This window comes from Sander lucioperca, chromosome 19 (genome assembly GCF_008315115.2).
Source record: "Sander lucioperca isolate FBNREF2018 chromosome 19, SLUC_FBN_1.2, whole genome shotgun sequence".
In the NCBI taxonomy this organism is placed as follows: Eukaryota; Metazoa; Chordata; class Actinopteri; order Perciformes; family Percidae; genus Sander; species Sander lucioperca.
In genome coordinates this window covers 18,855,247-18,880,317 of record NC_050191.1, presented here as the reverse complement: position 1 = coordinate 18,880,317, position 25,071 = coordinate 18,855,247, and the positions used below count along the sequence as shown (strand labels likewise).

General features: G+C 41.9%; 3 protein-coding genes and 1 long non-coding RNA gene across 14 annotated transcripts in view; 3 read left to right on the top strand and 1 right to left on the bottom strand.

Moving 5' to 3' along the window:
* The window catches only part of si:ch73-217b7.1 (ensconsin), a 34,750-nt gene extending 21,633 nt beyond the window's left edge, over window positions 1-13,117 (top strand). For 3 of the 9 annotated variants that reach the window (XM_031321906.2, XM_031321902.2, XM_031321909.2), the window contains exons 5-20: window positions 1,526-1,640; window positions 2,068-2,172; window positions 2,616-2,726; window positions 3,566-3,661; window positions 4,993-5,112; window positions 6,809-6,981; window positions 7,994-8,133; window positions 8,392-8,621; window positions 8,743-8,893; window positions 9,036-9,204; window positions 9,325-9,429; window positions 9,513-9,563; window positions 9,660-9,693; window positions 9,864-9,984; window positions 10,731-10,918; window positions 11,287-13,117. In XM_031321906.2, coding sequence (XP_031177766.1) covers window positions 1,526-1,640; window positions 2,068-2,172; window positions 2,616-2,726; window positions 3,566-3,661; window positions 4,993-5,112; window positions 6,809-6,981; window positions 7,994-8,133; window positions 8,392-8,621; window positions 8,743-8,893; window positions 9,036-9,204; window positions 9,325-9,429; window positions 9,513-9,563; window positions 9,660-9,693; window positions 9,864-9,984; window positions 10,731-10,918; window positions 11,287-11,297 — 1,920 coding nt within the window. In that variant the 3' untranslated portion in view covers window positions 11,298-13,117. The remainder of the gene's footprint in view (window positions 1-1,525; window positions 1,641-2,067; window positions 2,173-2,615; window positions 2,727-3,565; window positions 3,662-4,992; window positions 5,113-6,808; window positions 6,982-7,993; window positions 8,134-8,391; window positions 8,622-8,742; window positions 8,894-9,035; window positions 9,205-9,324; window positions 9,430-9,512; window positions 9,564-9,659; window positions 9,694-9,863; window positions 9,985-10,730; window positions 10,919-11,286) is intronic. The other 6 variants (XM_031321903.2, XM_031321907.2, XM_031321908.2 and 3 more) reach the window with 6 other exon arrangements.
* Window positions 13,118-13,533: 416 nt separating this feature from the next.
* On the bottom strand, window positions 13,534-19,400 carry armc1l (armadillo repeat containing 1, like). The gene is made up of 7 exons (XM_031321919.2): window positions 19,181-19,400; window positions 18,495-18,672; window positions 17,266-17,357; window positions 16,764-16,947; window positions 16,496-16,612; window positions 16,234-16,308; window positions 13,534-13,904 (listed from the first exon to the last, which is right to left on the bottom strand). Exons 2-7 carry the CDS (start codon window positions 18,645-18,647, stop codon window positions 13,710-13,712), a joined length of 816 nt encoding a protein of 271 aa, XP_031177779.1. The 5' UTR covers window positions 18,648-18,672; window positions 19,181-19,400; the 3' UTR covers window positions 13,534-13,709.
* On the top strand, window positions 14,268-15,269 carry LOC116066099. Its single transcript, XR_004108896.2, has 2 exons — window positions 14,268-14,508; window positions 14,965-15,269. It is a non-coding gene; the product is annotated as an uncharacterized LOC116066099 (long non-coding RNA).
* On the top strand, window positions 18,580-24,585 carry mtfr2 (mitochondrial fission regulator 2). Of its 3 annotated transcripts, XM_031321916.2 has the most exons (9): window positions 19,428-19,520; window positions 19,776-19,818; window positions 20,142-20,324; window positions 20,540-20,644; window positions 21,089-21,213; window positions 21,945-22,153; window positions 22,258-22,534; window positions 23,745-23,928; window positions 24,007-24,585. In XM_031321916.2, the coding sequence occupies exons 3-9, from the start codon at window positions 20,253-20,255 to the stop codon at window positions 24,049-24,051; spliced, it is 1,017 nt and encodes a 338-aa protein (XP_031177776.1). In that variant the 5' UTR covers window positions 19,428-19,520; window positions 19,776-19,818; window positions 20,142-20,252; the 3' UTR covers window positions 24,052-24,585. The 3 variants fall into 3 exon arrangements, with proteins under 3 accessions (XP_031177777.1, XP_031177775.1, XP_031177776.1); XM_031321917.2 differs by lacking the exons at window positions 19,428-19,520; window positions 19,776-19,818 and adding an exon at window positions 18,580-18,687; XM_031321915.2 differs by lacking the exon at window positions 19,776-19,818 and having other exon boundaries at window positions 19,399-19,520.
* The last annotated feature ends 486 nt before the right edge of the window (window positions 24,586-25,071 follow it).

Sequence of the window (25,071 nt, the reverse complement as noted above, 5' to 3'; positions counted from 1 at the left end):
AGCTATGTAATACAAATATTGTCAAAGGCTATAAGTCGTGGCTGGAGATGAGGTAAGCAGAGAACATGGAAACCACCATGGATAAATTTGATAAGCTGAGACCCTCAGTCTGTTAAGCCCCAAAACGTACAATACTGTAGCACTACTGCTGTTATTGATGAGTTGTTGTGGAGTTTTGTTTAGGGTTTCCTGCAGAAAATGTGTTAGTTAAGGTGGTAGGTTTGCCACGGGGGGGGGGGGGAGGAGTACATCAGTGTTAGTGAAGGACACACTACATTAAATATCAAATTTAATGTAAATAAATATATAATAATAAATATATAATAAATAACCAGCTTCTCAAAATAACAGTTGCAATGTGCAATTTTAAGCTCATTAAACTATTTTCAAAAAAAGTGCTGTAACAGTTTCACTGGCATTGCTCCCATTATCCTCCGTGACACGCTATCTTCCACTTTGCCCGACAACTCTTCTCCAAAACTGCGCTGAGATAACAGAGCTCAGCCCATAGCTTCACACACTCCAGCAGATAGTATGCGTGAAATAAAAACAGGACACGTAATTCCACTGTGTGTAACTACGCAAACTAACCGTGTATTTTGAACCGCGTGTAGTGATAAAAAAAAACAGCTGTGTCTCAAAGACCGGGCAACAGCCGGGACGTTGAGAATCCATGCACAAGAGGTGATGATAGTTCCAGTCACTTTGTCATGTATTCACTTCGTTGAAACAAGAGAAGAAAGCCTCACTGATGTGAAGAACAGGACAGAGAAACATATATAAATGTTCTCTGCCCACCGTATGCCAACACTCCGGTAAGTCCACTCACCCAGTCTCTGCCCGGGCATGCCCCAGCTGCTGCACATTTGTTGACAAACTTCGATGCACACGCGACAGTGAAATGGTGATTGTTCTCACAGACACACACGTGCGATATCAACTGGCTAGTTATCCTCCAGACAGCGACGGACCACGTCTCTTTTTCTTTCTCTCATTTCTCTCTATTGTCCGAGATGCACTTGACGGCCTTTTGTGCAGCGGACTTTTTTTTTTTTTTTTTTTTTTTGACGACCTAGTTAAGGTGGTAGGGTTCCCCAGCTTAGGCGGCCGCCCAAGCTGCAAAGTGCTGCGGGAAACCCTGGTCTGAGGTTATAGATTTATATTTGCATTTTGCCTTTATTCAGTAGAGACAGTAGAGATACAGACCGGGAATGCAGACATCCCCACCCAAATAGTTTTCACTGTGCATTCTGGAGATATTTTAGAAATGTAAACCAATGGGCAGCCTAGACATTCTCTTTTGCTTTCATTTTAAGCCTGTTGTATAATCACAATTTTGATTTTATCTGCCAGGTACTTGTACAACTGGTGTGCACAAAACACACTTCATGACAGTAGACCAAACATAACACACCACAAGTGTCCTTTCAAAGCAAAAATTGTTCCAGTCTTGCAGCAGAATTTGCATGTTGGGGCATTGTTGTTTTTTAATACTCATTATGTGTTGTTGTTTTCGTGACTGAAGGTTCGTCATGAGGCGGTGATCCGTCGGACGTTGGAGAGGAGCCAGAAAACCAGACAGAAACCCAACCGGTGGTCTTGGGGAGGGGTACTGCACACAAACACTCCCAGCACGACAGGTACTTTCAGACGTCACGCACCTACACACATTAACTGCAGAAACTCACAACACTGAAAGTTATCAGTGCTTTCAGCTTTATTGAATACTTTTGATATCTCATCTCCCTGATGTACGACAGTGTGTGTCTTGTGTAAATATGTCTGCGTGCCAGTATTGTTCTGCCATGTTTATATGTTAACTTTGCAGATCCGCTGCCCTCTGTTGTCACTGCTGACTCACACCCTGCTCTGCCCCTCCCTCTCTTTTTCCCTTATTCTCAAACGCAACTTCTCTCTCTCTCTCTCTCTCTCTCTCTCTCTCTCTCTCTCTCTCTCTCGCATCTCCATCTCTCTCTCTCTCTCGCATCTCCATCTCTCTCTCTCTCTCGCATCTCCATCTCCTCTCTGCTCTTTGTTTCTTTGCCATTGTCCTCTCACCTTCTGGTCCAGGTTTTGTCGAGTCAGCTTTCCTCTATCCACTCGACCTTGCTGGACTGGAGCACATGCAGAGTGCTTTCAGTCTCTACCGCAGATACGGAGTGACCTCCCAATGTGAATATGATAGCACTGTGTCAGTTAGCGTGCCAGTGTTAGACCGCTGGCTCTAGCACTGTAACTGTACAGTACCGTTATAGCGCTGGCATTAGTGTAAATGTAGGCCAATGTGAATGGCATGATTAGTGTTTGTTGTTTTATTTGCATGTAGCAAACCAGTTTAACTTGAACTTATATCCCAAGACACAGGGTCATTCATTCAAACCACTTTAGCTCCATTTTTAGACTACATAAGACTCATTAAGCACTAATTCATTTACTAATATATTTTCCCCTTTAGCAACATGTTGGTAGTTTTTTCAAATCTAACCCCTTAACCAGAATAGACTAGAGTAACCCTTCAAAAATAGATTGTTGGCTCCAGCTCTCTTTCTTCCTTTAAGTCCACCTGTTCAATACATCATTCATTTTATTTTATGATGTTTCTTCTTTGTTTCTAGATGCTGACAGGCGGTCAGTGTCCACAATGAATTTATCCAAACACACAGACCCTGTTTTTACCAAGCGCCTCTCCTACTCCTCTGCCACACTCCTACACTCACCAGACCGAGGTAATGAAAATTAACTTGAACACACAAAAAAAACAATACTTTTCATTACAATATCCACCGCCTTTTGGCTGTTTCTCATGTCATTTGTGTTTGTTGTGACTCTTGTGCTCATTGTTGTTTTCTTTTATTTACGATATAAGATTTGGGGATACGGTGACATTGATATGGAAAAAAAACAAAATGATACATTAAAATACATTTTGGTTTAGATGAAAAGACTGGTACCACTGCCATATCTGTACGGTTAATATGAGGCTACAGCCAGCAGACAGATAGCTTAGCTTAGCTTAGCTTAGCTTAGACTGGAAATAGGGGGAAAGAGCTAGACTGGCTCTGTACGATCGGGGAAAAAAAGCAGCCACTAATTAACATGTTATATCTTGTTTGTTCATTCCCTACAAAAACATATATCAATGACGATGTGGCCTTATGAGAGTCTTGTCTTGAGGTTGGCAGTCAGCAGAGACTTCAGGAAGTCATTGCGTTAAGACAAGAAATAGCACATGGCCCCCCTAAAACCACTACCTGTTGTTTTTTACACTTAAGCTTTTGTACGGCTCAAACAAACACGATATAAGGTACGTTTTAGAGGGGCTAGTAGGTTTATTTTGTTATGTGTGGACAGAAATGGGCTAGCTATTTTCCATTTTTGGAAGTCTTTATGCTAGGTTAGGCTAAGCTAACACGCTGGCTGTATCTCCATATTCAATGGGCAGATATGGGAGTGGTAGTGATCTCCTCATCTAACTGTCTCAGAATGTCAAACTATTCTTTAAGTATACATTTTTGAAGTGCTAATTTACTTTATGTATTCTTTGATGTTCATATGTTGCTGACAGGCTTACAGATGAGAACATCCTCCTCCCCTGTCATTAGCAAAGCTCAGTCAAAACCCCGCCTACACCAGGGAAAGACCACCCAGCACAAAAACACAGGTGTTTTCTGGGAACTTTTTGCAGCTTGGTCCCACATATATGTTACACACTATGTTGCAAAGCAAAAAGATCATGGGCTGGAAACTGTTGAGGAATTGTAATTGTTATTACCCTGTGTACTGTCTTAGTTAAATTAAGAAAACATTGATAACGATATGTTTAGCTGTACAATCCTTTTCGTACATACGTTTTTTCATCTGTAAATAGATCATTTTAGCTTTGAACCTGGATGACATTTAATATGACAACTTGAGTAACGAAGTCCTACTTTACAGAATTATATGATCTGCAATATTTACATTATGATATAAATGTGCATGTGTTTGCACTTCTGTGTTTCATCAGAGGGATTTTTTTCCCCTCTACTGTGACCCCTTTCTCTAATCCTCTGATAATCTTTTTGTTTTTGTGGGAACACTGGATGCTGTTTTTATCCCAGCTGAAAATCATCCACATTTCGACCATTAGAGGTGCACATAATTATAGACATGGCATGTGATCATGTGCCACGTTTCATGCAAACACTGCACACTCAAACGGACACTGTAAGGAACGCCACATATTTACAGAGTGGAACACTAACTCTGAAACCACTGCATTGCTTGAATACAAAGTGGTGGTGTAGATTAGAGACTTAGGTTCCTTGGCACAGTTTCCAGCCCAGTTGTATCTTCGCCCCTCATCCTGAAACCTGCAACCTTTTACTCTGCTTCATTATTAGAGCGAGCAGTGCTGCATGTTTTGCCTAAGAAATTGTCCTTTGTCTCTCTTTTAAGTGGCAAATCAGCCTATCATGAAGATTTTACATGTTGCATTGTCCACTTCTGCTTAATAAGCTACACATTTTATACAGTATCCCAACATTCCTACCCAGGTACCAAGACTGCATAGCCAAATAGTTTAACTTAAGTTTTCAGCATTTTTTGAACAATTTGCCAGATTAATTCATATTTTTCTTCAAGCTTAAGTAAAGATAATTTTCTTAGAATGCAAATGCAATATGCCCTTTGTTCTGCTCTGTTTATTTGAATGCTCCCCTCCTGTGTCTGCTCTTGGTTTGCGCTTTACTCCAGGCTGTTTGCTTCCTCTCATAAAAAACAGACTGGTGCATGCAGGTGTAGGTGTAACAACCGCCTGTGCATGGTTATGACTTCATTTAAGCTCTGGCCTCCACTGCTGTGCAGTGCGAGGGAAGGAATGAATAACAAATACAGTAATTACGCATCATTTATAATCGTCTTTGACTGATTGCTTAGGCTAATCAGTGGGCGGTTAATAGTTTAAGTTGTTATCAAGCCTCAAATGTTACATGTGTTTGGGTGTGTGCTCAGGCCTGCGCCATCTTCCGTTGACGCCATGGGAGACCAACGTGGTGAACCGCCTGCAGCAGCCAACACACTCCTACCTGGCTCGTAGCCGCAGTGCCATGAGTCTGTCTGGAGAGCAAACAGGTAATATACACACATCCCACATGAATGACCCCTCCTGGCTCTTATGGTCAATTGTGAGTGAAATAGAGAATGTTTACGAATGCTCTTAAAACTCACAGCTCATACTGTAGTGCAATAACTATTTGCTGTATACTGTGTATACTATGTATACTTTAGCCTCTTGACCATTGCGGGTTCGGATGTTAATCAGATTTGGCCTGACTTAAAGCATTACACTGTCTGAAACTTCCTTACCCAGCCTGTATCAGGCACTCAGAGTTCACACACACACACACACACACACACACACACACACACACACACACACTCTAGTAAGCTGTTCAGGAAGTACTCTCCTATTATCGTTCCCTGTCTCCCACTGTTGTTACCACAGCAACAATGGCTTTAGATATTGTGTGTGTGTGTGTGTGTGTGTGTGTGTGTGTGTTATGCTGAAATATGACTTCAATAATGTAAATGATTTAGAAATATTAAATATGAAAGAAGTAGGGCTGTGCTCGATTTAAAGAAATTCTTAGTCGACTAACACTCATTCAATCGTATCGACTAATCGATTAGTTGATTTAATCGACAGATCTGTAAATCTGAGTTTCTCTGCAAAGAGTCATACAAAAGCACCACTTTAATTCTTGTGTTTACCAGAGATGTGCTCATACGTTTCTTGGAAATAAGTCATTCAACATGAAAAAAGCATAAAACACGACTAATCGACTAAAGAAATCTTAGTTGACTAAGACCAAAACGACCGATTAGTCGACTAATTGACTAAGAGGGAGCAGCCCTAGAAAGAAGATACTCTGCAGGCCCATATAGGCTGTAAGTGGCCATTTTTTGATGGCCCAAAATTAATGCGTTTGTTTGTTGAAGTGCACTACTTTTCCTTGCATTTTACAACATCCTGTTGTGTATTTCTGTTTCTATTGTGTTGCATTGCTGTGTTGTCCTTTGTGTTTTTTTTAATAATCTTACTCTCTCTTACGCTCACATAAACCTACTCACATTGACCCGCATGCAACACAATGTATCTTTTGCTTTCCTCTGCTCCACACACTTTTATGCATTCAACATTGTCTACAGTGTGTTGAGGTGCACTTCTTGTGTTTTTTCTGCATGCTCACTTCCTCAATGTGGTGTCGGGTGTAATGCATCCATAATAAGTAGTTTATTCTGACTGAATGAGTTGCTTCCAACACTGGGACCTTTTTAAGAGTAGGGATTGGTTTTACAAACCACTCCTATAGTTTAACAGCACAAAGTGAATGGAACATTTTTCATATTGCTTTGTGGTGGGTTTAAAAGTTGTCAGTTTTTCTTTTTCTTAATCTCTTAATCTCTAACCTGGCCAATCAGCCCTACTACATCCTTCTCTAAAAGCATAACATTAATTTTATTGACATACAGTTCCCAAGTGATGGTTGCAGTATATTCGCAGTTTTGCTTCCAATCAGTAGCACTAATGCCTTTTTTCTCTTCTTCTCTGTTTTTTACCAAACATCTTCTTTTCATTCCTCTCCATCCTCCGCTGGCCTTCCCAAACTCACGGCTTCTCTTTGCATCCTTCTCATTTCTTCCTCTCCTTACCAATCTCTCGCTCCGTGCTCCTGTTTATCAAACCCTTGCTCATCAAACTCTCACACTGCCCTGATCCATACCTTCCTCGAAACACTCCAAATTCCCACCTCGTACATCACCGTAGCCATGCCTGTTTGTCCTCGCTCAGTGTCCTGCCACCCCATGGGCTCCATGTCCTTCAAAGCCCTGCAGGCCCAGCCGCTTCCTCACTGCCGCAGCCAGGAGAGGAACCTCAGCAGGGGGGCGGTCTCGTCTACCACCACGACTGCTCGCAGGAGGACCACTGGCAACACACAGGTGGGTCATGTCAGCAACCTGCACCTGTGTTTGACAGAATAGCTAGAGGATATGGGTTCTCAATATATGACAGTTGCAATATTGTCAGAAATGTAACCTGTGGCAAATGTGAGGTGCTTCTGTGTTTATGTGATGGAAAACAAATCATACTTCATTACATAATAAACTACTTGAATCTATTTGATGTTGACAGATTTACTGTCTCTAAGCCTGTTTATGAACAATGGTGGTGCATTTATTTTTTGCTGCCTTACTATGCTCACAGTGATTCATTGCTTTTTGCTTCTCTTCTTCTTGTTCATCTTTTTAATACTGATGATGCCCCAGATCAGTCGGACACAATATATCTGAGTATCTGTGTGTCTCTGCCACACACACACACACACACACACACACACACACACACACACACACACCACAGCACACTGTACGCACTGTCCATCTGTCTGCTGCTGTATCACAGCTTATACCATTAAGGTCTTAGAAGGAGGACATCTTTTGCACTTTATATTCCACACAGGGACCCGGAGACACAGGCATAAACCATAAATGTACACAAACGCATTCGTAATCCAGACCCAATCCACCACACCGGTGATGCCACTTATGTGCTATAATGTCCAGATCCTGTATACTGTAGGTCAGTGTTAATGCGAGTGAGGGTTTGGTGCCTCTACAAACAGGACATGATAAATGTCTTGTGAGTTGGTCTGAGTGAGAGAAGGTTGATTTTTAATTTTGACAACAGTTAGGGTTCTGTTTTTAGGTTGGTGCCATGGCTTGGTGCCAGAGGTTATGCACGGTCAAAGGAAGGCTGTCTGAGTCTAATCCTGTTACTGATCATCATCTGCTGCTGTCATTAGGACAACCTGGGACGGTACACCCATCTGTACCACCCGATTACTTTGTGTGTTGCTAAGGACATTTTTATGAAGAGCTTATCAGGTAAGAAAGAAAATTCCTGCCCATTTTGAATAATGATCTTTTCCTCCTCCATCTCCTGCACCAATAGCAGAAGGACCGTGACCATGTCAGGAAGTCATGGAGCAACCTCTCACTCCCATTGGCTCCCATTCTGAGCTTGCCCCCCAACAAGCGCTCCTCTTCTCCAAGCAAGAAGACCAGCAAAGTGACAGCTCCCTCTCCTGGCAGGTAGGAGAACACACCCATGATGGCTGACAAAATGAGGTACATACTGGAAGCAGATGTGTGACAAATTGGAGTTATTGATTATAGGGAGCAGGGCGGGTGAGGGTGTATCAACTTTGTAAGGTTTGGGAAAAAGTATGTAGTAAAAGTAAGCAAGGTTTCATGAAAAACATTCAAATTGCTAAACACCAGAAGAATTACATTTGCTCTTATTTTAGCCAGTACTTTATAGACAACTGTTGCTGTTCTTCCTGCACACAGGACTCCACAAAAGACAGGAGGGCGCCCCCCGACTCCCAAGCTGCTTAAGTCTCCGGGGACAGAGGACCCTGGAAATCTTCGTCCTTACAGGATCACGCCTGAGAGCCCCCAACCCACCAGAGTCAGAGAAGGGGAGGAGGAAGAGCAGGTCCTCACTCCTCTTCAGCCTCGCCCTCAGCCACTGGGTCAGAACAAGACCAGTGATGAGCAGACACCAGCAGCAGCCAGCGGTCAGTTACCACTCACAAACCCTTTTCACACCCACACTATCATACAGCCTGGATTACTGTTTATTAGTCTGTTTATAAGATGCACTGGCCAAATGTTCTACTTTCTTTCATGTTCTTCTAGAGAGTGTAAGCAGTCCTCCAGCCCACAAGCCCTCGGCAGGCACCACAGATCCAGAAGAAGCGAGTCGTATCTTGACTGAGAATCGTCGGCTGGCCCGCGAGCAGAGGGAGCGAGAAGAAGAGGAGCGCAAGCAACAGGAGGAGCAGCGCAGGTAAGCTGGCTGCGCTGTATGTGAACGTGTGTGTGTGTGTGTGTCTGTGTGTGAGATCCAGAGTAGTGTGCAAGGAGATGGATAATACTAAAGGCGTGTGTATCTGCATCCTCGACTGTGATCAATTTGTGTGTCTGCACAGGTTAGCGAAGGAGGAGATGGCTCGCCGTAAGGCCGAGGAGCGGGCAAAAAGAGAGGAGGAGGCTCAGCGTCAGGCGGAGGAGATGAGAAGGAAGGAGGAAGAGGAGAGAAAGGTGGAGGGAGAGAGGCTTCAGAAAGAGAGAGAGGAGGCAGAGAGACTCCAGAAACAGGTCAGAGAAAGGGTACAAGCAAACTAAAGACTCAACTTGACAGACCCACCCAAGCTGTCTGTTGGTCTCACAGTAAAATCAAAGTGTGTGTGTGTGTGTGTGTGTGTGTGTGTGTGTTAGAAAGAGGAGGAAGAGTCTCGACAGAGAGAGGAGGCGGAGCGACTGAGGCAGGAGAGAGAGAAACACTTCCAGAAAGAGGAGGCTGAACGCCTGGAGAGAAAAAAGGTGACTCATGTTCACACACACTTGTAATATTTTGTAATATTCCTCATGTGCAGTGCCTGTAAAAGCACTTTTTTTCCCACCAGCGTCTGGAGGAGATCATGAAGAGAACAAGACGTTCAGACACAACCGAGAAGGTAAAGGTTAAAATAAATGTGGTGTCTGACTAATCATAACGAATCCATGTATTGTTCCTGAGTGCTCATTCTCTTTGTATTCCTTCACATCTGTAGAAAGTTGTTCCCAACAGGAATGGAAACAGTGCAGGTAACTGAATTGACCTTTTTCTATAATCATACACATTTTATTTAAAAAAAATGTATAATCACTTTTGCAGGAATATAACTTTCCTGTCGTACCTTTTTTAAAATATATCCACTACATTTGTTCCCATGATGCAGTATCTCACCGCCGTGTTGGTTTTCTCTCATAATCAGTGACCCCTGCCGCCGCGAGTCCATCTGCAGTGACTGTGTCACCAACACACAATAGCAACGGTCGCCAACCTGAGCCCAACCCAAACCCCAACACCACCACACTGAGCCATCCTGACCAGAGGTAGAGTTCTAGACGAAATGCACAGCAAACACATATCATATAACATATTTTTGACAGTAGATTGTCACATTCAGGGTGCGATTTGCCCGGGGTGTTGTGTGTGGGATTTCCTCCTTTCTGGTTTACATATCCCTGCCTCTGCTGAATTTTCTTTATTTATACTTCACCAATATACCATTATATACCCAAAATAGAAGTACTTTAAACTAAATAAAGCGCTGTAACGTGAATAGCCTATAGTGCGATAGAATCCGAGGGGCAGTTGCCGCTACAGAGCTCCAGGATGCCGGCTACCAGCGGCAGTTGTTTAGCTGCCAATAGGTGACTCTGAGCCGGCTACAGGCACCGCCAGATGACGGTCCTTTCAGCCGGAAAAAGTTAGCGTCATGACAGTTAAGTTTAGCCACCAAAACAACTAGTTAAGTTTAGAAAAAAGATTGCGGTTTGGAGTTTCCTGAGGAACGAACAAGCGTTTCCTAGGTTAAAGTATTTTGTTTTCGCCGCAAAGTCAACTCTGCTCTCTGGCTTGAAAGCGCTGCGTTTTCCATTGAATGTTGAAGTGCATGTTTGAGTGTTTGGCCGAGTGGCACTGTGTCCATGCTATTGGAAGGGGGATTTAATTCTTGCATGTTTTGTTGTGCATGATCAAAAAACACCCCCTCTGTTTTTTTACACAAATCGCACCCTGATCACATTGATGGCTGTAATGAGGGCAACATTTTCCTTTCCATCCTCTGTTTCTCCAGGGAAAACGGGGAGTTTGAAGAGGTGATTGTACTGCCTTCACATTCCAGGTTGTCTCCTCCTGAGGGAGAGGAGCAGCAGCAGCAGCAGCAGGAGGGGGAGGAGAGAGTTCCTGTCTTAGCCTTCAGGGAGAACGGCCTCCTAAAGCCTCTAGGCGGAATAGAGGACATATCAGCCCAGCAGGGACCAGGTCAATAAGCATCCTCTTTCTGCTTTGCCGCTGGTTCTTTCATTTGTCATCATCTACGACACCCTTCTTCATTCTGTTAGTATAGTTGCAGAGGAAGTCGCTTACTGTGGTTAGCTTTCGGTGTGATCGTCGTACATAATTAATCTGATCTGATAAAGTTGATACTGCTCACACCATTAGAGAACGAGAGGGTATGTAACAGTCTGCTGGATTAACTATCTTTAGCACATACAGTACAAGTTTCCACTAAGTCTACATGCACCATTTTTCTCGACTAGACTTTTAGATCCTTTTTGAAGAGGTGGGTATTTTAGTTACCTTAGCCTTCATAGCAACTGACGGTTTTCGTTGTTGCCCTTGGTTTTTAGATGTTGCCTGATGCCCTGTTAGACCGACATGATTCCACACCCAGAGAGACAGGAAGTGAGATGGCCAGAAAGAGGTAACACAGAGCTGTTGGACTGAATCAAAGGAAGGACTCGCAGCATCACAGCCAGACACTTCCAGAGGTTTTACTTTCTCATCCTCCCGCATCAGAAGAACACCGCAGCCATTTCCCAAAGTTGGCATCTTCCAAAGATCTCCAAAAAGCATCTCTAGAGAAAAGTTACTTTTCCCTCAACAAACTACCTGGGGAACAGATCGTCTCTCTCTGTCTCTGACCATGATTACACTGGATCACCACCGCTGATTCTGAAGTAAATGTCCTGAAATCACGTGAGTGAGTGTGTGTGTGTGTGTGTGTGTGTGTGTGTGACTGCAATCAGTTTAAGTCTTCAGCCATGATACTTGAATAGCTTTTTGTTGTTGCTGTAGAACACACTGTAATCAGATTGACAAAATCAGCAATGTGACGTTATAACTGGAACTCTGGCTCTGAATTACAAGGTTTCATTAAAGTTTCAACGTTTCTATTGAAATGTTAAGAAGAGATGGGATATAGCAATGTCAGTGCATGAAGTTGTATTAAGACTAGAGGAAAGTCATGTAATGTATTTTTGCTGTGTCTACAGTGTTTAAGACTAGTTATTATTGGGGTGAGGCAGGGGCGTTGGAGTATGGAGTTTAAGTTAAATAATGACAAATTGAAAATACTGTTCTCAAATGAGAATTAGGGTGTAAACTACTGATTTTTTTTTTTTTAGTTTTATTCAATTGCTGTACAGATGTAATGTGATTCTTTGTTTTGTCCTCAATCCTCAAAGTCTTTCTGTTTAACTTTAAATTGAGGAAAAAAAAGATCTGATTTGATGTTAAGTTCAGCCCTTTCTTTTCATTTGTTTACCTTTTACATTTACCCCATCAGTGCTGCATCCTACGTCCTGTCACACTGTCTAAACTCAGCCAGTGTTGGAGCACTCAGCTGTAGCTTAGCCACCTTGTGTTGGAGGTTGACTTTTGTTTTGGCCAAGCAAACTACAACATAATTTGTTGTTGATGTTAATTCTGAAATCTGATTTGTTTGATCTTTTTGATTTAGGGTTAAGAAGAAATGCTGCTAATTTAGACGTTCCTTTGCCTTACCGCATCGTAGAGAGAATGAGGTGACATGTCTTTCTCACTAAAATGAAGATATCCATTCCCACTGTGAGCTTTGACATTCTGGCCACATGCCATAACTCTCCAGTAGCTTCCGTTTGATTTATGTTAAAATTATGAAAGATTATGAAGAAATGTTATGTCATCATTTGAGAGCTATAATGTCAAACAGTTTGTCCTTTTATACAGCTTTTCACTAATTTAAGATAGGAGGGGGATTATAGTAAATCCTGGAACCCAACCATTACACTTCTGTGATATTCACTTCCATCTTTTACACAACCTTCCAGTAATGCTGCTGTCTTAGCATTTGGGTCTTTGCACTCCTCAAATCTTGCAGTACCACCAAAATGGAAGGATACTCATGTCTTGGTTATGTAGTGCTGGTTTCTGACAGTAGTACATAGCATGCTGTTCATGGTAACTTGACTTAGCCTGAAAATAAATTGCTTGTAAATTACATTATACATACATATCCTATAAATTATGTTTAAAAGTTGATATATTTTGCTAAGACTGACAATGCTTTAAAAAACAAGCCCTTTACTTCAGAAGAGGGGCTGTGGGATGAGATTTTTGAACCACTGTAAAACTCAAATCACTAACTGTTGCAGTGGTACTGTTTGGCAAGTAAATAAAACTTTTTGAATTGATTACCTATTCACTGATGTAGTATTGCAATGATTTTGTCCTTTTTGATCAAAATACAGAATAGTGCACATTGAAAACATGTAATACTTTGTAGATTTATTTTAGCATAAACCAAAACAACTACAAACAGCAGGATATACAGAAAATGCTTTTCCAACTGTGTAGAAAAGTAGTTTTTTACATGTAAGGAGAAAATGGACAGTTTGACAGATTTTAAGAAAATATTTACATTCAATGAGAATACTGGATAGAAAACAGCATTATACAAGTCCAGAGACAAGATAGTTTTAAAGTGTGTGATCCTCGATGAGTAACCAGAACCATAATAGCGACTTTGAGTTTGTGAAAAGCGCTATATAAATTCAATGTATTATTATAATAGAGCAAAAATCAGAAGTGCTTTTGCACATGTTGACAATGTGTAGTTTTTCCAAGAACTGATGGCAAGTTGGTGAAGATTAGACCATGCACACAACGCCAGGATGTAGGCCTTTGATGTTCTAACATCCAGTAATGTCCACTCATTCAAAATACACAGCAGCTGCAGTCTTTTAGCACAACTTTGCATCACTGGATCTCAGGGAATTAAACTGCGCCAGTTTCACCAGTAGAAAGTTTTGGTGAGGAAACCGGCGGCGGCGTTGAGCCAGCTTCCATTAGAATCTTCCTTAGCTGTGGTGCGGGAAACCGCTCGGTCGACCTCCCTCTCTGGGCTCTCCTCTTCTTCTGGGAGGTAGTCTGGTAGAGCTGAGTTTTGCTGCACTTCCCCTCCACATGGGTTCAGAGGGATGAAAACCTGAAGAAAACAATTTGAAAGAAGTTAAGAATTCAATGTGAACTCGCACACAATTGTTGGTTATTCTCCTATGGACACGCAAATAGTATACTGTCACACTGTCAAAATGTTTGCTCTAAAGGCAGTGACACACCAACCCGATAATTGTCCGGACAGTCTGGCGACGTCAGTGACTTGAGTCTGTTCGGTGTGTTCTGTACCGGCGGCGGTAGCCTTCATTTTGGCTGTCCTGACATGTTGTGTCGGAGGGCGGGCAGTCGGACTCCATGACCAATCTGATTGGTGGAGTGCTAACCCGGAAATGACGAGCGGGATGAGTGTGACTAATGGTGTGTCTCAAATCGCGCACTTCTGTACTTATACTAGCTATTTGAGTACACTCAATCTTTCACTTGTCGAAGTGTGGTAAATGCAGTGCACTACAAGTACCCGGATGGTGCACTCATAACGGTCAAAAAGTTGAGTGTGGATCGATGGACACTTTCCACCCTCAACGGTCGCCATCTTGGCTACGTAGCGGAAGGGGCGGAGCTCACAAAAGGTGAAAAACTTTCGATAATGGCGGCCGAATACGCGACAGCGAGACCCACGGAGTATTACAAATGTAAGTTGAACATTAGTCTTTTGCTATACTTGTATAACATATAAGCCACCTGTTTATGTATATTTGGTTAATTTTGGAGTCGGTGATGATTTTTGTACCGCGAATTATAACGTTAATTTGTACCGTAATTTGATGTGCTATCAAGCTAGCTTTAGCTAACCTTAGCTAGCTAATAGCGGCACAGTTTAACCAAAGAAGTTACGGGTACGTCTATACTCTTTGGTTTAACCACTGGCAAATAAGTTATAACCTAGCTAATGTACATGTGTTGTGGTATACGGTTGTTTGTTGTGTTAAACTATCGTCCTCACTGTAGACAATTTTAGCGTTAGATGTGTGATCTTGTAGATATACATTAAGCTGCGAGCGTTAGTAGTAATGTTACAGTACGTTAATGTATGCTATGTTATAACGTATTAACAGTGCTGTTTGTGTCCTGACTTATATAATCGTTAGGGACACGGACGTGGCCGTCAATGCTGCCAACTTGAGGGAAGTCCTCCTCTGCTGGAAGGCCAACGACCTGGGGGAGGAGAGAGAGGATTTCCCTGCTGGTATTGTGGACAGAACGGTGCACAGCAAAGGCTCTGGCTAAACCACGATAAGAGGTACCGCTGGCGAGCCAAAAGAGGAAGACAAGGGTCCCCAGCCATGGTCACACGCCGTGCCGAGGATGTACCGTTAAAGGATCCCCCTGGAGAGTCTGAAGTCCACCATCAGATCACTTTCCCCATCAAAGTACAGGGCCAGCAATGAATAGAGTCTATTGGGTTGCCTCTGCTTTCACTCTTGTATTGTCACTGTAATTAATAGCTATTGCAATAAACACCCTTATATAAACATGTAATATGACTATTTTCTATGCTTGTTCTTTATGTCAGTTGGACACCATTTGAATTGCTCAGATTTTGCTAAAATAACTAAAAATGGCCATTTTGGGTTGTTTTTTTACAATGAATTAGGAGCAAAAGTATGAATATCATCATACCGGTAAGTCTACGGTTGCATAAAACAGAGGGCAAAAACAAGCAACAATAACAACAATCACATTCATTTTGATGAACAAAGCAGAAATGTGTTTTTCACGAGTGACAACCTTGTTGGGAATGCTCTGCCTTGGGTACAATTTCATAGAAGAAGAAGGAGGAGGACTGAGATGTTGTGATGTCATTTCCTGTAAGTACATAAGGCAGTGCGCGATTTGAGACAACACTACCCTGTCAAATTTTACGCACTATGCAAGTAAGTACGTAGTGTACGAAGTGCACTTCAGTTAGTACACTAACGGAAGTGCGCGATTTGAGACACACTATAAGCCTCTCAAAATCTGACAAAAAATCTTTTAAACTGACCTTTGTCGATCTGAAATGAAGACAGATTCAGCAACTGCATGGCCTATTTCTCGCTAAAAATGTTTTCAGAAACACGTTTCGGTGAACTATTTTAGTACAATATGAGATCGTATTCTGAACAAGCCGCCATGACAGTCTGTCTTTGAATATCCGGAGAAACCAGACCCACGTGACGCGTTCGTCCAATCAGCTGCCGGTTTTCATTTTTTGGGGCGACAACACAGATTAGCGCCGCCTGCTGTTACGGAGACGTATTACACGCTCAAGTCGGCGTCGCTTCTGTGTGTTCTGAGGCACTGATCAGTCCGACTGCCTTTTCTGCCAGCGGTCCGCCGTCGGGTTAGTGTGTCAGGGGCTTAAGACCACCACTCACCTCTTCTCCTGCCTCATTCTTCACCACCTGCTGGGCTGACAACACCTTAGTGGCAGCGATGGCTGATGCCAGACTCTGCAATTTAAGAAACATCAGGGAAGGAAGTGAGTGACTTCTTACTCCAGATTCCTGCACCTTGTGTAAATCAGTGGCTTTGATAATGCAAGATTATAAATCGTGAATATTACGAGCGATATAAACTAATATTTTAAAGGCCGGTTGCTTCCCAACCAGACGCTGATAGTAAATGTTTGTGTTTTACCTCAGTGGGCAGGTCTGAGCGGATGCGGACGGTGCATCTCTTGGAAGCCATCTGGAAGGTGAAGCTGATCACTCCTCTGACCTTCAGAAGAGCCTGCTCACACAAGCCTCGCTGGTCCTTAATAAGTGAGGGAGACTATTAGTTAAACTGGCAATAATAATAATCTGCACTGTCATGCATAGGAGAGTGTGTGTGTGTGTGTGTGTGTGTGTGTGTGTGTGTGTGTGTGTGTGTGTGTGTGTGTGTGTGTGTGTGTTAGCCTACTCACAGTGCTATCCAGCCCCTGGATGTGCAGAGTGACAGACTTGGCCTTCTTATTGGTGGAGTTGATAAAAAACTGGGATTTCTTTCTCCTCTCCCTCTCAGGCGTGCGTGGCACAGGATTAGCAGGTGCACTCAGAATGTCAAACACCTCCTTGGCCAAGGCTGTGATGTCAATAGACAGGCCCTCCCTATATGGAGAAATATGTATATTTATACTATATTTCGCTATTTGAATGACTGAAGTGAAATACAATGGCAATTCAGTCTGTTTATCCTATTTAATCCTATGTGTAGGGTGACTGAACACATTCTACATAAACCTATAACTATCCATCCACAACTAATGTTAAAGTACTAATATATCTGTGCTGTAACATGAAATAGGAAAAATGTACTGGAGATTGAGTTAAACATAAACATGCTAAGAGAAAACACTCTAGACAGTTCACTCTAGCACATCAACATGCAAAGGTAGCCAAGATCCTGTAAAATAACATTCCTCTCACCTCCCAGTTAGATTCTCCAAGCTCACCATCATACCCAGTTCATTCTTCATTGTGGAGATGTTGGGGGGCAACTCAGCCAAGTAGCGCAAGGTCTGAGGACAAAGGAAGGCAGAAAAGGGATTAAAATATACACTGCATTTGTTCAAACAGGTACACCCATCTACCCAACACGCTACAACTTATCTATAGTAAACATGCACATATACCGTGGTCTGGGTGAATACTCTATTCTGACTAGCTGTAGGGTGTCCATTAAAAAGTGATATAGGACATCTACTAAATAGTTCCAGTGAAACTGACTCTTTTCCATTATAAATGAATGTGCTACATCAAAAGAAAAATAAATAATATCTGATGTACACCGAGTAGTGTTTTACTGCCTCTTCCTCTGAACTCCACAGGATGGCGCTAACACACAAGCTGCAAGAAGATTACACTGCTCCTCTGACAGACTGATCTCATGAAGTGGCGTATGTATGACACGCCAATTCGTATGCCATTATTGGCATGTTATCAAGACGCATACTCGCTTTTTAGCGTGTTTATCAACGTCGTTTGGCCTCCATTGACTTACATTACCTTGCGATTGCGTGTGACTTTACGCCGTAGCGAGTAGCATGAAAGGGCAAAAATCTGCGTAGGGAGGTTGGTCGGGGTGGAGGATGGGTCAAACACAGGACTTTCACCCAGGAGACCGGGGATCGTGTCCCGCGTGTCACGTTTCCTAAACTCAATTGTCACTTTCTTATTTTCCTAAACCCAACCGGTTGTTCTTTTCCTAAACCCAACCCATCCGTTGTATATAGCGCTCAAAATGCGTACAGATAACAGGCCACTTGGCTTAAGAAAGTGGGCGTGTATGTTTACGCTAAGTCATGATGTCACGTTGCCTCTGAACTTACTTTGTTTCACAGCTATTAAACTTTAGATTTTGACTGCAAAACACATTAAGATATATATTAATTGTGTCAAAAAGTGTTGTTTGGTAAGTGACCATGGTATAAGCGGGTTACGACCTTTCAATGCGTCCATTATCAGGTAATTAATGGAATCATTTGGCCCGGTCTTGTTATACTTCCATGTTCTGGCCTCAGCATCGGCCATTCATTCCTGATAATGGACACCTCGTCTGGCATGTATTACATAAAACACGGAATACTTATGTTATGTGTACTTAACAGAAGGGTAGTACAACCACGAACAGCACCAGTCCAGCCTCTATTTCCCACCTGAAGAGTTGCGAGTAGCACGTCTGGGTTCTGGTGGTCCAGGAAGAGAACCAGCCCGGGGAGACAGCCCTGGTCCTGGACTATTACCTCTCGGTTCTGCGGCTCAGAGGCCAGGTCCCGCAGCTGACTCACCACCGACAGTGCATCCATCATCTTTGTTAACTTTCAGTTACCAGACCTGCAAGCGAGAGTGGTAACGTTGAAGTTATTAAGTTAAGTGTGTATTTAGCCTGATTTAGGTTAACGTTATAATTAGATGTATGTGTTACGTTGAACCTGTATATATAGCTAGCTAGCTAACGTTATAACGTTAGTCTAGCTAACGCTATGCATTGAACTAACGTTAATATAATTTAATGGATGATTTAGGCCACGTTACGGTCACTAATGTATGTTTTAAGATAGGAACATCAAGGTACGGAGTTAACGTTAGCTATCTGGTAAAAAATGGTAATGTCAAGTCGTAGCGCTAGCGTTAACGTTGTGGCTAGCTAAAGAAGCTAACGCTAACATTAGCTACTTTTGAAACGTGAAGAATATGGTCAACTTAAGAAAAATACATTTTCCATTGTTTCATTGCACCGTTGGAACATATAATTACGTGATTGCTACAACACATAATAATATAAGTGTCCTGAAAGTGCAATACATGTGGTTAATGTACGCTTATTGCGATGTTTTCTTACCCAGGAGAAGAAGTAGCTCGTGTATCAAAATACAAATTTCGTAGTAGTAGGTTTCGTAAAACGCCATTGGTCGAGGACCCGTTGCCTCCGCTGCATGATCGCCCACTCCTATTGGCTCCTCATACTACTTCTGTATTTACAGCCAATCAGAGGAGGTTTTGCTGCTGCGGCTTTATTTGACTTAACAGACTTGCCTGCTGCCTGGCTGGCTGGACGAGTGAACTCGGAGGAAAGCTGCAAGTCCTTAGTGTTTCTGCAGTTACAAATTATTTCGTCGGTTATTATGAAGATAGCAGACAAATGTAGCTACAAAGAAACGTTTTAGCAAGAAAAGTCCACGGTAAGTGCACATATATTTCTGCTTATCGCGCATGTTTCCTGTTACCGCGGTTTACGTTTGATGAGCCATGCAGTTCTGAAGGGACACACTGCGGGGGTTAGAGAATCACAAGACAATATAACATAACACTTATCAGCATGTTTTAAAATAATACAATGTATAAAAAATAGATACATTAAAGAAACACAAGAATTAGAAAATACAATGCAGCTGAATCCAATGGTACTATTTAAATATCAATTCTTCGACACACAGGAAGCCAGAGTACAGCTCTGAGAACTGGACTGATGTGGTCTCGGTGAGGACTCAGCATCCTTCTGAATCAGCTGTAGCGGTCTCACCCATTTTTCACAGAGGCCTGTAAAATCTCCGTTATAATAGTCAAATCTACTGAAGACAAAACCAAGTTTAAGTCTCGCTGAGATACATAAGTTCTTAAATTCTTGCAATAGTTTAAAACGTTTGTAATCGTCCTAATGTGGATGTTAGACTTTATGTCTGAGTCCATAACTAACTTTACACTAAGATTTCTGGACCGTGATTTGCTGTTTAGTGATTCAAATACTGTTTGAGATCGTTCTGTTTTATAGCCTAAGTGACGTATGTTTTGTTTTGTTTCAGGTGTAAAGTATGTGACTTAGTGGCATCCATTCTTTGTTGGCCTCTTACCAAGTTAGTCAGCAGAAAGAGGAGCTTTGCTGTCATCAGCTGGTGCAGAAAAAAGTCCTACCAATGTCTTTAGTCGAGGATATTCTGGATGTGCTGCGCATTGTCCTGGAGTACTTTGGCATGCCTCCAGACATGGTGAGTGTACAGACACACTTCTGTTATAATTATGGGTTTACTAGTTGTTTGTATGGGTGCCAAGTATCATCACCAGTAGTGTTACTTTGCTCCCTAAAGGTTAACTGATTGAGTGAGTTGTAAGGATGGCAATTTTCAACCAAGATTGATTATATGTGTGTGTGTGTGTGTGTGTGTGTGTGTGTGTGTGTGTGTGTGTGTCTTCTTGCCTGTAGCTGGTTCCGGTGTGGGACAGTCAGCTGTGCGGTCAGTATCGCAGCATTGTGCGGATGATTGGGACCAACCTCCCACTGACACCTACACCACGCGTCCACTTTCAGGTACTGTGATACTTGTGTTTTCTATCACACTGAAGATTGTCTAAAATGACGTATTTTTCTTAACTCGTCAAATTCAACGCAGCCAATCGAGTGAAACTATGGGCTTTTTATAAGCACTTGTTTATAACACTAACAGAAAAAAATATGGGACAGTGTTTAAATTATATATTTGTCACATAGTACTTCCTAAACAGAAGCAATACTGTATTTTCAGCTGAGCTGAAGTGCTCAGATTTGTAAGGTGTAAACTTTTTTTGTTTTGACAAGCACCAAAGACACACTCTACAGTAAGTTCTACAGTAATGTGCCTTCCTCGTTTCTCTTTACACTCCTTCCTCTGCAGAATCATGTTCATATTTAAGCCCACTAACAAACGTTATTTTCTCAGGTTTTTATGTCATGCAGTCAGTGTGTAATCCTTCCTTTACCATGTTTGGTCCTTAGATCCCTCTGCTCACCGACAGGCCACACGGCCATGTGGACATCACTATGGATACACCTGCCATCCCCTCGTTTGCTGATGTCCTGTGGGTGTTTGAGGATGAGGGGGAGAGCTTCGCCAAGACCAGGTAAGGACACAAATCTACACAATGCAAACACGGTCAAGGTAATGTTTCCCAGTGCAAATTTACAGAGAACAAAACCATATTTGCTGTTCATAAGACAATACATTTTGTCCTAATAGCAGCAAATTAGTGGATCGTATATTTAATTAATTAATAGTAATGAGTCAAAGATGATGTTGGTTGTTCATTGCATTAGTACATGAAATACATATTGTCTTTGTTCTTTTCTCAAGCATGCATAAAGGCTTGAAAAATAAAAAAAGTAAAAAAAATAAATAAATAAAAAGCCAGTTAAATATACCCACTCTCTTCCTAGCACACACACAGTGTAAACTGGTAACTAAGTTGTAGGCAGTCTGTCTGAGCAGGAGAACACTGATCTATATAAAGAAAAGCACTGAATTGGCCGTAGCCTTTCTGGACTACAGAGGAAAACTGCACTGTCTTACAGTACACAAAATAATTTGGTCATACAGTAAACAGTCCAAAATGACCCTTAAAGCGTTTATTTCTATAACTACCACTTAATTCACTTTAGAAATGCATGTCTGCACAGCTGTACATATTTTTCAGTTTCGAAAACACGCGTTTGAATTTGGTCGGTATAGGTGGGAAAATGGTCAAATGTTGGTAATGGTAACTATGTACACTGATGTGTATTAAATATAGGTGCATTTCTGGAATTCTTTCAGACAGTTTAACATAAATATAAAACTAATGTATGTTCTCATTAGGAACCATTTACCTCCAAAGAAGCAAAGTACCGTAAATCGTGATGTGGTGAGATACCCAGGACCGGCCCAGAATAACGCACAGAGAGGAGGCAGATTTGTGAGGCAGAGAACTGAGCCAGATGCCCTGAAGAAGATCACAGCGCTGGAGAACGAGCTGCTCAAACTACAAGCTCAGATAGCCATGATCGTTACTGCCGCTCCAGCCTCAGGTACGCGCTCTTTGTACCTCTTATTACAAAACGCACAGATGTGTTCAGCATGTTATACTCTGATTTAACAATAAACTTTCTGTGCTCTGTCAACATTTCCTTAGGTCTGACAGAGTCCCAGAATACTGTAGGTATGCTTTTGATGTCTCCTCCCCCACCGCCAGCTCTTACCTCCACACCTCGCTGTGCTCCTCCTCCTCCTCCACCTCCTCCTCCCTGCCCTGGCTCCTCTGCTAAGACTTCGTCTCTATTAGAGCTGATCCGCCAGCGCAGGAAGAACGACAAAGACCTCAAGCCCCAGGATTCAGACGTTAAAGGGATCCCGTCCATGCTGGATGTTCTCAAGGACTTAAATCAAGTTAAATTGCGTTCAGTGGCAAGGTAGGCATTAGGATTGATAGAATATTGGTCTGTCAACATTTCTGGTTGATAATAAATAAATAAATAATGTATGGTTCTGCTGCACTGCTAGCAAAGCATGGACAAGTTTGTGAAAGAACTGCCAGGTAAATGTAAAGGAGACGATGACGCTACAGCAAACACCACAACTACCAAAACAAAGGCAAATATTTGGTAGTGGTGACCGCAATTCTATATAAGGAACTGACTGCCAATCTCCCAGTCGAATTGCATTGTGTTTCTTTGACTATCCCTTTGCGGAAAAACAGCGGATTGTTGCGCACCTCTCACTCTCTCTTGCCCCTTTACGGAGAAACAGCGGATCTCAATTCAATTCAAAGGGGCTTCATTGGCATGGGAACCAGACGTTGCCAAAACAATTGTGAAATAAAAACGAAATCCTAAAAAACCATGTGCTAGGATAAAGTGTAAACAGAGCTGTGTAACATTGTAATTAAATATATAAAGGAAAATAGGTTGTATATAAATAATAGGGGTGTGCAAAAAAATCTATTCGTATTCAAATCGCGATTCAAGCTCTACCGATTCAAAATCGATTATTAGAATTCCAAAAATTCCAAAAAAATTTTATTGTATGTCTACTGCAATCACATCATAGATAGATAGATAGATAGATACTTTATTGATCACCAAGGGGAAATTCAAGGTCCCAGTAGCTTACAGACATCACACACAACATACACATACATCATAACAGGATGTTCAAATAACAAACAAATCCACATGAATAATATGGACAATAAAAGATACTAAATAAACTAAATAAAATGTACTAAGGGGTATGTGTGTGTATATATATATATACATACATACATACATACATACATACATACATACATACATACATACATACATACATAGAAAAAGTAACTACATTTACATACTGTGAATCGTTTTTTTTTAATCGAGAATCGTTTTGGAATCGAAAATCGATATCGAATCGTGACATTTTCTGAATCGTACACCCCTAATAAATGTATACAGTACACATGCCTATACATATGGCGGGGGGGGCTTAAAATATTTGTATTTACAAAGGGGGGTTTGGGAACCACTGTCCTAGAATATGATGGTTTATGTGCTAATGTTGCAAATTGCCTTCGTTTTCATTTTTTCCCTGTGTTAACCTACAACAAACAAAAACAAAGATTTTCCCTTCTGTACTTTGTAGGTCACCAGGGGGGACACCAGTCGGAAGGAAACGCAGTAAGGGAGGCGCAGCATTGCTTAATGACCCAGCGGCTCTTATCGCTGAAGCGCTAAAGAGAAAGTTCGCCCAGCATCGTCACAACAACTCCTCCGACAAAGAGAACTCACTAGAACTCTCGCCGTTCGGCAGTCCAGTAACACCCAAGGTTTGTTTCCCATAGACACACACATCTCATAGTCACACCTCTGTCTGCAGGTCATCTAATCTGATGCCTCTATTTCAGGTTCCTCTCCATATCAGACGCAGTCAGGGGCGCCTCCACGTCTGACCTGTTGATCTGACCCCAAAATGTCAAAAGTCAGACATCTCATTAGCCAATTACAGCACTCACGGATGTGCCTCACAATCAGATTACTACTGCAGCTACCGTCTTACATTTCATTTTTATTTTTGTTTGTCTATTCTTTTGTTCTTGTAGGAGTGTTTGTCTCACAATGAACAAAGTGCTTGTTTCTGTTACGTATCTCTTTGTTGGGAGGCTTGAATGTATATTTGTGTTACAGCGATTGCTGTGAAGGGTTTTGGTACAGATATTTTGTTTTTGTACAGTGGAGTCTTGTTTCCAGTGTTAATCATATATCGATGATCTTTTTAAATGCCATAATGTGTTAAAGCAGGCATGCACTGAAGCTTTTAGCTACCTGCTTTAATGTCTTTTAAGTCACTTTGTGAGGCCTTATAATTCTTACCTCAACCAAAAGTGAAAAGCATAACTGGGTATTGAGATTCACACAGCTCTATTCTATGCAACTGCTGTTTCAGGTTGTTCTATTTTATTAAATTGTTAAAGTGCACTGATCAATTTTGTTGTTCTTGTGTTTATGTTCTCTAATATTTCAGGATTTATGTCCAAATCCAGTTTCAGTTGACATTTGTAACTGTTTGAACACTGTCACCTTTATTCTTCAAACTGCAACAATGCTTGCAACACATCCAGTGTTGTGCACATGTCATTTACACATTGTCGCTTTGTTTAAAAAGCTATCTCACGGTATTAAAAGGGTTCATCAGCAATTAAGTACTGCTACTGTGTATTTAACATGCTGTTTCACTCAGGTATTTGCCTTTTGAAAACTGTCAGTAGTTGATGTGTCACTGAACTGAGCTGCTGTAACCCTTTTTGCCACTGACGACTGGCCTTTGCACATGGCAGGGTTGGTGATATCCTACATAGCATCTTGCACTAGATCTCTACTATTCTCTCTCTTTGGACATTTGTTGAATTGACCTTTTTTAAACCCCGACAGCTGCCTTTGCTTTTTTTTCTCCAAATGAGCTGCTGCAAACT

Bases quoted from the DNA above. Each gene is read 5' to 3' on its own strand.
- armc1l (XM_031321919.2), bottom strand. From the start codon at position 18,647: ATGATGGATGCACTGTCGGTGGTGAGTCAGCTGCGGGACCTGGCCTCT. The intron at 17,358-18,494 runs GTGGGAAATAGA...CTTTGTCCTCAG, and splicing joins TGCTACTCGCAACTCTTCAG to ACCTTGCGCTACTTGGCTGA. The intron at 16,309-16,495 runs GTAAAACACAAA...CTTAAATTGCAG, and splicing joins GCTCAGACCTGCCCACTGAG to AGTCTGGCATCAGCCATCGC.
- mtfr2 (XM_031321917.2), top strand. From the start codon at position 20,253: ATGTCTTTAGTCGAGGATATTCTGGATGTGCTGCGCATTGTCCTGGAG. The intron at 22,154-22,257 runs GTACGCGCTCTT...ACATTTCCTTAG, and splicing joins TACTGCCGCTCCAGCCTCAG to GTCTGACAGAGTCCCAGAAT. The intron at 22,535-23,744 runs GTAGGCATTAGG...TGTACTTTGTAG, and splicing joins AAATTGCGTTCAGTGGCAAG to GTCACCAGGGGGGACACCAG.